Below are 11,311 nucleotides of genomic sequence, written 5' to 3' on the forward strand. Positions count from 1 at the left end.
AAATTAATATAAATTTAAAAGTGTTGATAATATACTTTTCTATGTTTTTGAAGGTTATCACAAATTTTTTTAATATATTTTAAAAATATCTGAAAAAAATCATGTAGTTGGTTAAAAGGATATTTTGTTAGTTAACATTATCTATTATATCCCATTGCATTGTTGGTTGAAAGAATAAATTAACTATTTCAATTGAAATGTTAGTTGAGAAAATAAACAAATTAATAGGGTAAAAATCCTTGCAAGTTTAGGAGGGAAAAAAAGATGAAGTGTATCATACTTTTATATATATATATATATATATATAGGTTGTTATTTTACATTTATTTATTCTGTAAGGTCATATCAGAATTGACCGTTAGATACAAATTCAACTTCTAATCTCTCTGAATCTTCTTCCTCCTCTTCTTATTAGTCTCTTCTGATCTCCATGCTTTAATCTGCACAATCAATATATCAGTTATTTCAACTGAACACAGCATAATGAAGAGAAAAGGGAGAAGAGGAGACTGTCAAACTCTTGTATTTACCTATATTACGCTATTATCTTTTCTGGAAGTTGAATACTTTAATTGACAAGCCAAAGATGAAGCCAAAGAATACTGCAATCCCAACTGTTATGACTGCAACGACAGGTAAGAAGTCGTGATCAAACCCGAAGTAAGATCTAACGAAATGACTAACTATTTCTCCATCCTCTAATTCATCTTCAAGGTCTCCAAATTGTGAAGAAACTAGTCCATACAATGTCCATGAAACGGGTGACAGGTAGTAGTACCATCTCCACCACACTGGTATCCTCTGTCACACCACAAGTATAAAACCCATTAGTGGGTGTGAGGAAACATGAAACTGAATACGAGAGGTTTGGGTGCGCCTACTGTTTTTGGAACGATGAATCCAGAGAAAAGGTTCCATAATAAATAGAAGGTGATGGAGACAATGGCAGCAATGTTGTGGTTGGGAGTAACGGCCACCGTCATCATGCCATAGAAAGTGAAGTATAATAATGTGAAGTACATGAAGAAGATATACCAGAAGAACTTGGCAACTGTCCAGTGAAACCCTATCATGGCGTATACAATGATCCCGTATAAGATAGTCTGACCAAAAATGTATGGGATCTCAATCATGACCTGCAAAATAAATTTTCAGGCAGCTAATCATTTGGACTGAAAATGCAAGTCTACCTTGTGAATGATTAAGATCCCAGAAGTTGGTATCTCAATTATCCCAGCTACTAAGTTGGATGCACAAGATTCAACTGAATTCGTGAGCTCCATGTCTCACGTGAGAAATATTGTGCGTAAAACTCAAGATCTGGGATAATTGGGATACCAGCTACTGGGATCCGTATCATAATTGCTTGTGGAATTCTACAAACTACAGTTAGTTGTTTACTTGTCCAAAGGCATAAGGCAAAGCTGAATACATTCCAGCAGCTTTTTCCCTGTAAAAGACAGTTCTCTCAATAGCCACTACTGGCTGAACTGATGAAGCATTCTGTACTCCTATGAAGAGAATAGCAGCATACATGGAACCCATTGCATTGAGGAGATCTTGTTGCCTTCTTCTGCAATTCACAAGGACTTACCTTAAGTTGGAGAATTAGTATAAATCATGACACAATCATAACAATATCTTGAGCTTCTTTATACGTTTTGGAGCCTAAATCCCAGAACATCGTCCCCAACAATATGGCAATGAAAGTTGTGAATAGGAATCTGACTGCGGTGTATGGTGGGTTTCGCAAATATGACCAATGCTGCTTCCATAGACAAGCCATAGACTGTGTGAAGAATGATTGAGTGTATCGAGTTGGGAAGTATAGATCCTTGGAACCTGGTGCAGGGACACTTAATTCCTTCACCAAGGCTTTACACCTCCTGAATCATTGACAATTAATAGCTTATCAATAGCTATACAAAAAGGTCATTAAGCTTTGGTGAGATAATTGAAACTTCTCGTTCAAGTTACCCAATTTCAGTTATTTGACATATTGAAGAGTTAAAGTTGTCTGAAAATTGAAGAGATTGTTTAATTAAATCCCTAATGGCAGGTTTTAATGTTGCTCTACCTATATAGCTCTGAGTTTCTGTATATTTCTGTGAAGTTGACTCCCAGAGCTGCTTCTTGTGCTGCTGAAGTAACCTCTAACATCCAAGTCGCAGGATTGTATCCGTCCTTAATCTTTGGAACTCCCTCAACTCCCTTTGATCGAAATCAGGAAAAAAAAATTCAGCTTTTTATCTGAATATACTGGAAAGAGCTTCATACACCATACTCTTTTCCCTACCTGAAAATAATCGATGAGGTGTGAAGAATGGTGGCCTAATGGACCGGCATATATTTCTTCACCTCCCCTTTTCAACAAAAATAGCTGCAACAAGATATATTACTTTTTAACTTTCAGACATAAATGAATATCAATGAAGACATGATTGGCTCCTCACTTGAACATTTTATCTCACCTCATCAAAAGCATCAAATATATCTATGCTTGGCTGGTGGATAGTGCAGACAACAGTTCGTCCAGTGTCCACCGTGTTCCTTACTGTCCTCATTACTATTGCTGCTGCCCTGGCGTCAAGTCCTGAGGTCGGTTCATCCATGAAGATTATAGATGGGTTAGCGACGAGCTCAACTGCAATTGTCAGCCTCTTGCGCTGCTCGGTTGAGAGGCCATTAACTCCAGGCAATCCAACAAGTGCCTCCTTCAAAGAGTTCAGCTCAACAAGCTCCATGACTTCTTCAACAAACATCTGCAGACCATCATTTCCGTTAGATTCAACAAGACATGGATAAACAAGACGTAGAAAATATCGAATATCTTGAATGCTGTTCAACCTTTTATTTACCTTTCTGGTATCAGACTTGACATCAGGTGATAATCGAAGCCACGCAGAATAAATCAACGATTCATAGACTGTGACATGTGGGGAATGGATATCAGTTTGCTCACAATAACCCGCAACGTGAGCAAACGTTTCTTGCTTCTTAGGATACCCAGAGATTTTGATGTTTCCCTCAATATAACCCCCGGTTTTCCTTCCAGCCAGAACATCCATCAAAGTGGTCTTGCCAGCACCACTAACACCCATTAGAGCTGTTAGAATACCGGGCCTACAAGTACCACTAACACCTTTCAAAAGTACTAGACGATCCTCGGTAACTCCATGAGTTTTCATTTCCTGCAAACATGAAGTATACATGCGAGCACTGAAATTAGCAGAGGAGTCATACTTAGTAGATGTCATAACTTTATATGAAACACCTGTCTAGTATAGTCTATTAGATAAGATCTTGGGGATACCTTTGGCATGTCTACAGAATATCTGACCTCATCAAAAGTGATGGAAAGTGGTTCAAAAGGAAGAGCCATCCCACGTTTATGGTTACGTTCATTGAAACTGCCTACCCTTGATAATGGAGTCCTGGATGAAACAGTTCTTTTACTCTCACTTCCTCCTTCTGCATTGTTACAATACTGTCTAAACTATCGCTCAAAGTAGAGATAAGAAAATACTATTATCCACCTGGAAGAGACCTTACCCCTATTTGATAGCTCAACCGACTCTCCAGCTTTACTAGCAATCTTCTCAGCCAAGGCTTCTTTGGATATTACTGCCTGAGGTTTCCCAAAGGCTGCATGTCATTTCTTCATTTCAGAACATCAGCAATAAAACTTCAAGAAATCGGAAAAAAGTAGGAAGATTGTAGAGCTTACGATTCAAGTACTTTAGAGCAACAATGCAGAGAAGATTGAACAGAATACAATATCCTATTAAAGTTCCTGCTCCAATCCAATACCATCGTGCTTCAGTAGGAATTCCGCGAGATTTCAAGACTGAAACTCCTAATGGTTCTGTTTCGTTTGGAGGAACCTGTAACAAATGAAATCTTATCAGTTGATTGAATTCTGTAATCAGCCTTCTATTTTATGTTTGTTTTCATCATTCAAAGTTCAGGAGGAAAATGCCTACGTGACTCCAGCTATTCCCGAGAAACTCATTTACTGCTATAGCATTCTGTGCGTACGTCATTGGTGAGAACCAGTAACCCCAAATCCACCATGGCTTTATATCATCTGGTTCAGTTCAAAAGGAGAAACAGCCTTTACCATCAAAACTAATAAGCATAAAATGATGAGAAGTAGAAACACTTATATTCTTTGTTTTTTGAAAAGAATACTTATATTCTTAGTTCACCTTTTGATATGATGAATCCACCTGGGACTATAATTGCAAGGAATGCACATGATCCAAGGGTGTTGGCAACAATTACATTCCTTCCTAGAGCCCCCATGAATCGAAACAATCCGGATGCCATCTGATTAACGCATAGGAATAGGAAGTATTGTCTGAAAAATCTGAAGTTTAATAAAAAGAAAAAGAAAAAGAAATCATCAAACTGTACAACCCATCATCCAAAAAATTTGAATTCATTTGTTTAAGACTTTTATCACCTCTCAATATTTGGATCAAAGCCAGTAACATAATAAACCAGGATCACCCAAATGGCTACTTCTACAAACGTGATCGGAATCTTGAGAACCCATGTAGGTAGTGAATATGCCCATGAAGGAAAAAAGAGTAGATCCCTTTGCTTGTAGAAGACAGGGAGTCTCGTGATGGACATGGCAAGCTCCGCGAATCCATTAAAAGTGATAATGAACATACCAAAAAAGAGTGCACTAAGATATATTTGTCCATCAGTTATGGTCTCCCGGTGCATCTCTGTTCGGAAAAATAGTGTCGTTGTTACAGTAGCCATAATGATAAGCTGTCAATGGTAGGATGAGAAATGGACAGCCATAAATTAGCAACTTCAAATGGTAAATTTCTGAATTTAAACCAAGTAAGTTATCCATGAATATTAATACCACTCACTTGTGACAATTTAAAAATGTAGAAGAATGAGTTTCTTTTCATAAGCAGAAATTCTCTTGACAAGCAGATTTTCAACAATTCCCTCTTGCTGACACCGTACTTGGTGGTTGTTAAAGCAGCAGGGTGGCCTTTGGACTTATCAAATGGTACAGTGAATTCATCGCGTAGTCTTCGTCCAACGTGAAATGACTGAAATGCTTCAGCAAAATCCTTTACCGTAACAAAGCTAGAAGGTTCATCTCTATGCATCCAGTACTGCTCTTGATCTTTCCTTGATGTCACCTAATGCAAAACCACCGTGGAAATTTCATAAATATACTCAATACATTTAATAATATAAACTAGGCAGGACTTGTGATCAAAAGTAGAATTAGCACTTCTTGTAAAAAGTCAGCAACTCCTTTTCTCTCAGGACATTTGAAGCCCATGTATTCAAAGAACTCGAGCACGTTTTCACGTGGACCTTGATACACAATTTGGCCATCCGAGAGGAGAATTATATCATCAAAAAGGCCATATGTCTCTGGTGCTGGCTGAAGGAGAGAGATAAGAGCAGTTCCATTGAGGATGTGGATAGATTGTCTCAGTGAATTCACTATCTGATAAGTTGTTGAGCTGTCCAAACCAGTTGATATCTCATCCATGAAAAGTGCTCTAGATGGTCCAACCAGCATCTCACCTATTTCACACAACAGAACATCAATTCAGACAAATAACCTTAAATCTGGTGTCGATGAATAGGATTGTCCAAATGAATAAAACATATATAGTTATTTGTTATGATCTTGTACCTGTCGTGACTCGCTTCTTTTGTCCACCAGAGAGGCCTCGTATCATTTCATCTCCCACCAAGGTATCTGCACACACTTCAAGTCCCAAAATCTGTAAAGGGAGTAAAAAGGGGAAAAAAATGTAAATCAAATTTAGTTATTTTGATTGTCCATATCTTCTTATCATGATAATTCATTAGCACAGACCACTGAAATTTTAGGCAATACCTTCAGAAAATAATCTGTAACGACATTTGCCTCCTGCCAGCCGTTCAGCGCTGCTGCCTGTGAAATGAGAAGCACCAAAGCATTTCCTTAATGAAATTAACACTTCTTGCAACACTATTTTACTTTTCCTGTATTTTTCTCACCTTCATGTAGAGATCAAGATCAGGATCAGGCTTAATATTTTCGGCTTTCTCCCTCCTTGTTAGTTCTTCCAGCATCTCTACATAGTTTTCGAAATCCGATAACAGTTTTAGTCTGAGAACATTTTTAGTTGTGAACTTATTAATGAACATGTCAAAGCAATATTTTTATCTGAACTGACCATAACGAGATCCAATCCCTTGACATCTTGCAGAAAAATTCAGTGTTTCTCTCACTGTCAATTCTGGTATGTGAAGATCATACTGACTAATGTAAGCCGACGACCTCTGCGGTACAAAATCTTTCATTCCATGTCCATTATATGTAACACTCCCAGAAACCTGAAGTTCAGTAAGTAAACTAAATCATAACTAGAACGACTATATATATTTGACTTTAATCCACTGTGTGCTTACTTTTAAATCTTTATCAAGTTTTCCAGCCAAAGCTAGTAGTAAGGTGGTCTTCCCTGAACTTGGGGGGCCTAAAAGCAATGTCATTCTGCATAGACCAGATCAATACTGTGATTTTGGATTTGTTTTTGACATTGCAGAGTGTGTGAAAGATATTCTATTTGAATTTTTATCCTTACCTTCCCGGTTTGATGATTCCACTGCTATCGTTTAGGATCGGTAATGGTTTCTTTTGACTTGGAAAAATATGAAGAAATTTCAAGACACCCTTTCGACAGAAGGAGTATTATAAGTTGAGTTTCAATCAGAACCAAAAAAAGATAAACAGAAGCAGCATACATACTTACTTCTAAGGTATTAACACAGAAGTTGAAAATGGTAGGCACTGCTCTTCCTCCTACATAAGCCTCTGCTTCCACATTTAAATGCTCAAACCGGACTTCAATCGTTGGCATATCAATCCCAACTCTGTGATTCCCAAAGAAACAAAACACAGCATTTCATCAAAAGGTTGGAGAACACAAAAAAGATACCCGATTTCAGTCTTTTGCACAAATTTAGTAGCTTAAGCTAATGAAAGCTGAAAGGTTACCTATCAATGCGTTCCTTGAGCTTCAACAAGAATCCCTCATTATCTTCCTCCGCAATCTTGACAAGCCTATCCAAGAGGTTCTTTCTTTCAAGGAATCCAAGATCATTAATGTCAATCTCTCTAGCTTGTCCCTCAGCTTCAGCAAGTATGCCCCTCCTTACTCGTAAATACGTAGGAAGTCTCTCAATAGCGGCCCATTTGAGTGCTTCTTCGTCGTCTTCTTCTCGAGAAGACTTGGAGAAAACTTCCATTGTTGTGTTCCTCCAGATGCTTGAACTCCCTAGACGTGCACTACCAACTCTATATGCATCAGCATCACTCCTAATATCCATTTCTGTACAACCAAACAAAACATTAATTAAACTCTCTATATAGTATATATCACACACTTCATTCAAGAAAGATTTTAAAGCTTAATCAGCTGAGTATCCGGAAATACATACTTCTCTGTTGTTTCTGCAGAGATATTTCATAAGATTTTGATTCTTATTTTCAATGGAGACTAGTGTGTGATTCATACATATATATATACACATAAATTATTTGGTAATAGCTTTTAAGGTCAAACTCTATTACAATTTACATTTTACATGGATTTGTGAAGAGTAAATCCATTTTGGTCCCTTATGGCTCATTCAACTCAATCATCAAGTTTTCAAATTTCTCAACTAGGTCATTCATTCATTGTTCGTTTTTTTCCCTCCCGATAGGTCCCTCGGTCACTGAAAAGTGAGCGTGGCTGTCGGAGTATCACGTGGCATCGCCGAAGCTCCACGTGACAGTTTTAACTTTGTTGGCTGCTGAAGTGTATTTTCAAAAATAAAAATAGAAAATAAAATTAATAAATCATTTCCTTCCTATTTTCTCACCAACCAAACAGAAAATTTAAATTACACAACAAAGAAATGAAACCCCATTTCCGTTTCTTTTCTCAACAGCCTCACAGAAAATCCAAATCTACAGGTTACTTGTTGACATGAAACAAACCCAAATAATTTCTCAGAAACATAAAAAAGGCATCAAACCTTGCACTCCAGAATGGTAGATCCCGAGGCCAAGCCAATAAGCATTGCCATTCTGGGTGTCAAATCGTAGACGTTCAAGTAAACCGGAGCCGACCCGGTCTTCTTCTTCCGGGAAACCAACGACATTCTACACAACATCTTTGGAACACCTTTCAGGCTTCAGCTTTCCAAATCTACCTACGAAAAAAAGTGATATTCTCACATGAAAAAGTTACAAGTTCCTTCACTGGAAAGCGAAACTCGAGTGGCCCGAGGAAATTCCCTGGAGTTTCCGGAGCAGTTTGGGGAAAAAAAATTTTGCAGGACCCTCTTTGTAGCGAATTACAGATTATTTCGGTTCTTCCGGCGGCCGAATACGTCCGCCGCGCTATTTTACGAAAATTCCCATTATTTATTACAATCCCAAATAAAGGAGAGGAAAACCCCCTTTCATGGCTGTCGCTTAATTGTCGCACTGCCTCAGTTATCTACAAAATCTTTTCCAACACATGTTTGTGATAATTGCTTTTGAGCATGAATGCAATGAAAATCCTGCCACCTTCCGACGAAGGCTCTGACGGAGAGAGGATAGATTTACCGGAGCTCGGATTTGATGGAGTCAGTCGGGGTTTTGCTTACAGAGAGAGACAGAGAAAAGATGTAACGTTTTTGTTTTTTATTTTTAAAAAAAAAAAAAAACCACATAAGCTGCTGTCTAGATATGCCACGCGGAGTTCCGGCACTGCCACGTGACACTCCGGCTGCCGCGTCATTCTCCGGTGATCAGCAGTGAGAAAAAACGAATAGTGAGTGAATAAATTGAGAAATTTAAATTTGGTGGTTGAATTATATTCGATGATCAAAATATATATTTACTTGATTTGATAAATATGTATATAAATACGGAAGCACTACACATCCATAAAATAAGCATTCATAAACTTACATAAACATGTGACATGCCTATGTGACTTATTTAATAAAATTTGTTTATTTTTTTAATCTATGTGACGTGCAATTTTACTTGCCACATAGATTATGTAAGTTTATGGATAGGAAAATTATGGACATATATCATTTTGGCTCAAAGACTAAAGAGGCCTTCCTCGAGTGTCAACTCGAGTGGAATTGGTGTGCTTGACTCCCAAGATGTCTTCCTTGAGCAGGAGCTCGAGTGAAATCGTATCTGATGCGTTTTTAGTTTATGTTCAAATAAATTAAACCTAATTTCCTTAAAGTGAGCAAACTAATAGAGTGAGGCTCCGTTTGAGAGAAAAAAAACACAGAGAGCTTGAGCGAGAGTTTCTTCTTGTAATTGGTGACTTTTTCTCTTGTAATATTCTCTACCATATAGTAAATACTTGATCTATGATGCACATGGACGTAGGTTTTTGTCAAACCACGTAAATCTCTTGTGATATTTTACGACTTTGATTTAGTTCTCTACAATGGTTCTGGCTTGAATCTTGTTATTGGTTTAGTCAATCCTTGTGTGCTTTATCTGTTGGTTGATTGCTTTACCTGTTGGTTATGACAGCATAGGCAAGTATTATTTTAAGGTGTCAAACAAGTTGGAAGGCTTAAAATAAAATCTTTGTTGCCATCATTAAAGGCTTAGAATAAAATATTGAGGGTCTGAGTACTAGGATTGTTAAAAAAATCGCCAAAGTCGAACGGACCATAATCGAACCAATTAGTCAATTTTTTATAATAAAAATTACATATTTCTCTACCAAAAATAGAACTGAATTGAAAAAAAAAACCCAAAAACCAAACATAACCAACCATTTGGTCGGTTATATGTATGTCAAAAAATTGAAAAAAATTTGACCACGAACACCCCTACTGAGTACTATGCACTTAGGCTCTACTTGTATATTATAAGTGAGGATGGTTAATAAGGGTAAGAGTTCCATCCTGTTTAGATTGGAAGAGAAAGTTTAATAGGGTATGATAAATGGGTGAATTATCCCTATATATATCATCCTCATTTATCCATATTAAGGCATATATCAAATCCAACGGGGTATATGTGCTAACTATTTGTCCTTCCCGTTGAAAAGTTGGGTTTCAGACTGTCCGTACTAAAAGTCTCAGACTAAAACCACCATGAAAACCGACCCGTACTCCGAAATTATACTCAGATGACACTCATGTGTGTGGTATCTCATAGAGGTCTCGAGTTCGAGTCTCTCCCGTCCCCTTCCTTTGTTTAAAAAAAAGAAAGAAAGTATACTTACATATATATTACTCTTATAGTTCCGGGTAAAGAAAAGGTCTGTCCATTTTAGATGTACATATTTTTGAAAGTATACTTACATATATTAACAGTTACATATATCTTATCGTTCACGGCAAAAAAGGGTCTGCCCATTTTTCCCTAACATTATATTGGAAATTATAGTTGTCAAGTTCTTGAATGATGAAAAATTATAGCCTGTCGGTTGGCTGAAAGCTGAAATTGGAATCTATTGTCTTCCCCACCAGTTTCATTTTACAACTTCAATTCTCGTCAAAAGGCACATCATGTATATATATATATATATATATATATATATATATATATATATGTATATATATATTTATATAATTCATGCATAACTTCTATTCACATGCCTGCCTACAACTAGTTGCCGTTTGTATTGGTTTCTGATAAAACCTAACATGTTAGTTTTAATTGGAAGAGATCATGTGACTTCATTTTTCCTCGACTGTGTTTGTTCTTGCTTAAGTGTGTGCTTAATTTGGCTCATCCTAAAATATGAATAATTTTGTGAAATCATATGCCTAATGTCACTCCTCGTTTAATAAATGTAGTGAACTATGGTCTCTAAGCATATTATTTTTTATTTGACCAAAAGAGAAAAACTTAAAGGAAAAAAATCTATCGATCTATCTATACGTATATATAAAACAGATGCTCTAACCAATTACTCAATTTGTTCGACACTTAGACAATCTATTTGTAAAATTAGTTGTCACATAGATTCATAAGAATTCTCTATTTCTCTTTTTTCAAAAAGCTGTTACTACCAATTAGTATTAATCAAGTTTTGTGACTATTCTTATTCTATTTTCGTTATAGATAACTTGAAAATATTTATGTTGAATTCATTAAGTTAATCACATTCAATGTACAAGTAATAAGTGATGATTAGTATAGCACAAGAAGTACAAACCTTTGATATTTGAAGAGTCTTGAGTTGTAGATGGAGTATTTAGAAACAAACTGCGTTGTTGTTCTTGCCTTGAATGTTCGAAAGCGTGGGGCTTA

The 11,311-nt window shown here is 36.8% G+C and overlaps 1 protein-coding gene across 1 annotated transcript; it reads right to left on the reverse strand.

Moving 5' to 3' along the window:
* Nucleotides 1-255: 255 nt before the first annotated feature.
* On the reverse strand, nucleotides 256-8,842 carry LOC119993514 (pleiotropic drug resistance protein 1-like). The gene is made up of 26 exons (XM_038840673.1): nucleotides 8,059-8,842; nucleotides 7,034-7,367; nucleotides 6,789-6,909; nucleotides 6,621-6,709; nucleotides 6,445-6,529; nucleotides 6,210-6,369; nucleotides 6,031-6,107; nucleotides 5,888-5,944; nucleotides 5,681-5,771; nucleotides 5,267-5,568; nucleotides 4,890-5,171; nucleotides 4,466-4,782; nucleotides 4,209-4,369; nucleotides 3,984-4,087; nucleotides 3,728-3,884; nucleotides 3,553-3,645; nucleotides 3,314-3,471; nucleotides 2,859-3,191; nucleotides 2,472-2,762; nucleotides 2,297-2,380; nucleotides 2,078-2,211; nucleotides 1,659-1,886; nucleotides 1,402-1,573; nucleotides 882-1,136; nucleotides 531-801; nucleotides 256-440 (listed from the first exon to the last, which is right to left on the reverse strand). Exons 2-25 carry the CDS (start codon nucleotides 7,363-7,365, stop codon nucleotides 544-546), a joined length of 4,341 nt encoding a protein of 1,446 aa, XP_038696601.1. The 5' UTR covers nucleotides 7,366-7,367; nucleotides 8,059-8,842; the 3' UTR covers nucleotides 256-440; nucleotides 531-543.
* Nucleotides 8,843-11,311: the final 2,469 nt, after the last annotated feature.

The sequence above is a fragment of the Tripterygium wilfordii genome, chromosome 23, assembly GCF_013401445.1.
Source record: "Tripterygium wilfordii isolate XIE 37 chromosome 23, ASM1340144v1, whole genome shotgun sequence".
Lineage (NCBI taxonomy): Eukaryota > Viridiplantae > Streptophyta > Magnoliopsida > Celastrales > Celastraceae > Tripterygium > Tripterygium wilfordii.

Coding starts and splice junctions, on each gene's coding strand:
- LOC119993514 (XM_038840673.1), bottom strand. CDS start 7,365: ATGGATATTAGGAGTGATGCTGATGCATATAGAGTTGGTAGTGCACGT. Junction 5,772..5,887: donor TTACAGATTATTTTCTGAAG/GTATTGCCTAAA, acceptor CTCCCTTTACAG/ATTTTGGGACTTGAAGTGTG. Junction 3,646..3,727: donor TGCTCTAAAGTACTTGAATC/GTAAGCTCTACA, acceptor AATGACATGCAG/CCTTTGGGAAACCTCAGGCA.